At 65.5% G+C, this 733-nt stretch overlaps 1 protein-coding gene across 1 annotated transcript in view; it reads right to left on the reverse strand.

The window, feature by feature from the left end:
* LOC105853749 overlaps window positions 1–705 on the reverse strand; it is a 1,053-nt gene extending 348 nt beyond the window's left edge. Inside the window, exon 1 of the mRNA XM_012726087.1 lies at window positions 6–705. Within this exon, the coding sequence (XP_012581541.1) occupies window positions 6–365 (360 nt within the window). The 5' untranslated portion in view covers window positions 366–705. The remainder of the gene's footprint in view (window positions 1–5) is intronic.
* Between the last annotated feature and the right edge of the window lie 28 nt (window positions 706–733).

Consider the following 733-nt stretch of genomic DNA (forward strand, 5'->3'; position numbering starts at 1 on the left):
CAGGCAAGCTGTAAGTGGATATAAGTGAAGATGCAGGAAGTGATGGAGAAGGCGATGGCTGCGTAGATAAAGATGGAGAGGTGCGGGAAATGGTCGAGATAACAGCCCTCGTCCGGTGGAGGCGTCTTCTCCTCCTGCTGGGGGTGGGCAGCAGCCTTCCGGGGTTGCCCAGCACGGGCTCCCAGCGCCCTCCCGCCGGCGCGCCGACCCGCTTTCTTGCCCCCTGCTGACGCCGACCCGGGCGCGCGGGCAGCCGGGGGCTCCTCTGGGGGAGGCTCGTCAAACAGGCCTTCCGAGTCTGGGTCGGGGTCCGGGCGAATCTGCTCCGGGTCCCAGGGTTTGCGCTGAAAGAGTCCGTCAGCCATTGGTGTGGAGCGAGGGGCGGTCGGTCTGCTGGGTCTGGGCGGTCGCGTCGGGCCGGGTCCGAGCGCAGTGGGCGGTGGCGGGGGACGCGACGGTGTATTTACCACCCGAGAGTGGGTGGTGGGGGCGGAGCCAGGGGGCCCGGGGGCCTCTGCAGGGTCTGCTGGGCCTCTCACATGAGGCGCCGCTTCCGCGGGCTCCTCCTTCCACCGCCAGCCTGTTGCAGAGGTGGGCAGGTCAGGTTGGAGCTTCAATGCCCGCTGCTCCGTGTCTGCGCAACCAGGTTTGTTTCCATGGAAACCAGATGGGGGATTTAGAGAGGGGATGCAAATTTCTAACTGGCAACCAGGTTTGTTTCCATGGAAACCAG

The sequence above is a fragment of the Condylura cristata genome, unplaced genomic scaffold (assembly GCF_000260355.1).
Source record: "Condylura cristata isolate star-nosed mole 26May11 unplaced genomic scaffold, ConCri1.0 scaffold00017, whole genome shotgun sequence".
In the NCBI taxonomy this organism is placed as follows: domain Eukaryota; kingdom Metazoa; phylum Chordata; class Mammalia; order Eulipotyphla; family Talpidae; genus Condylura; species Condylura cristata.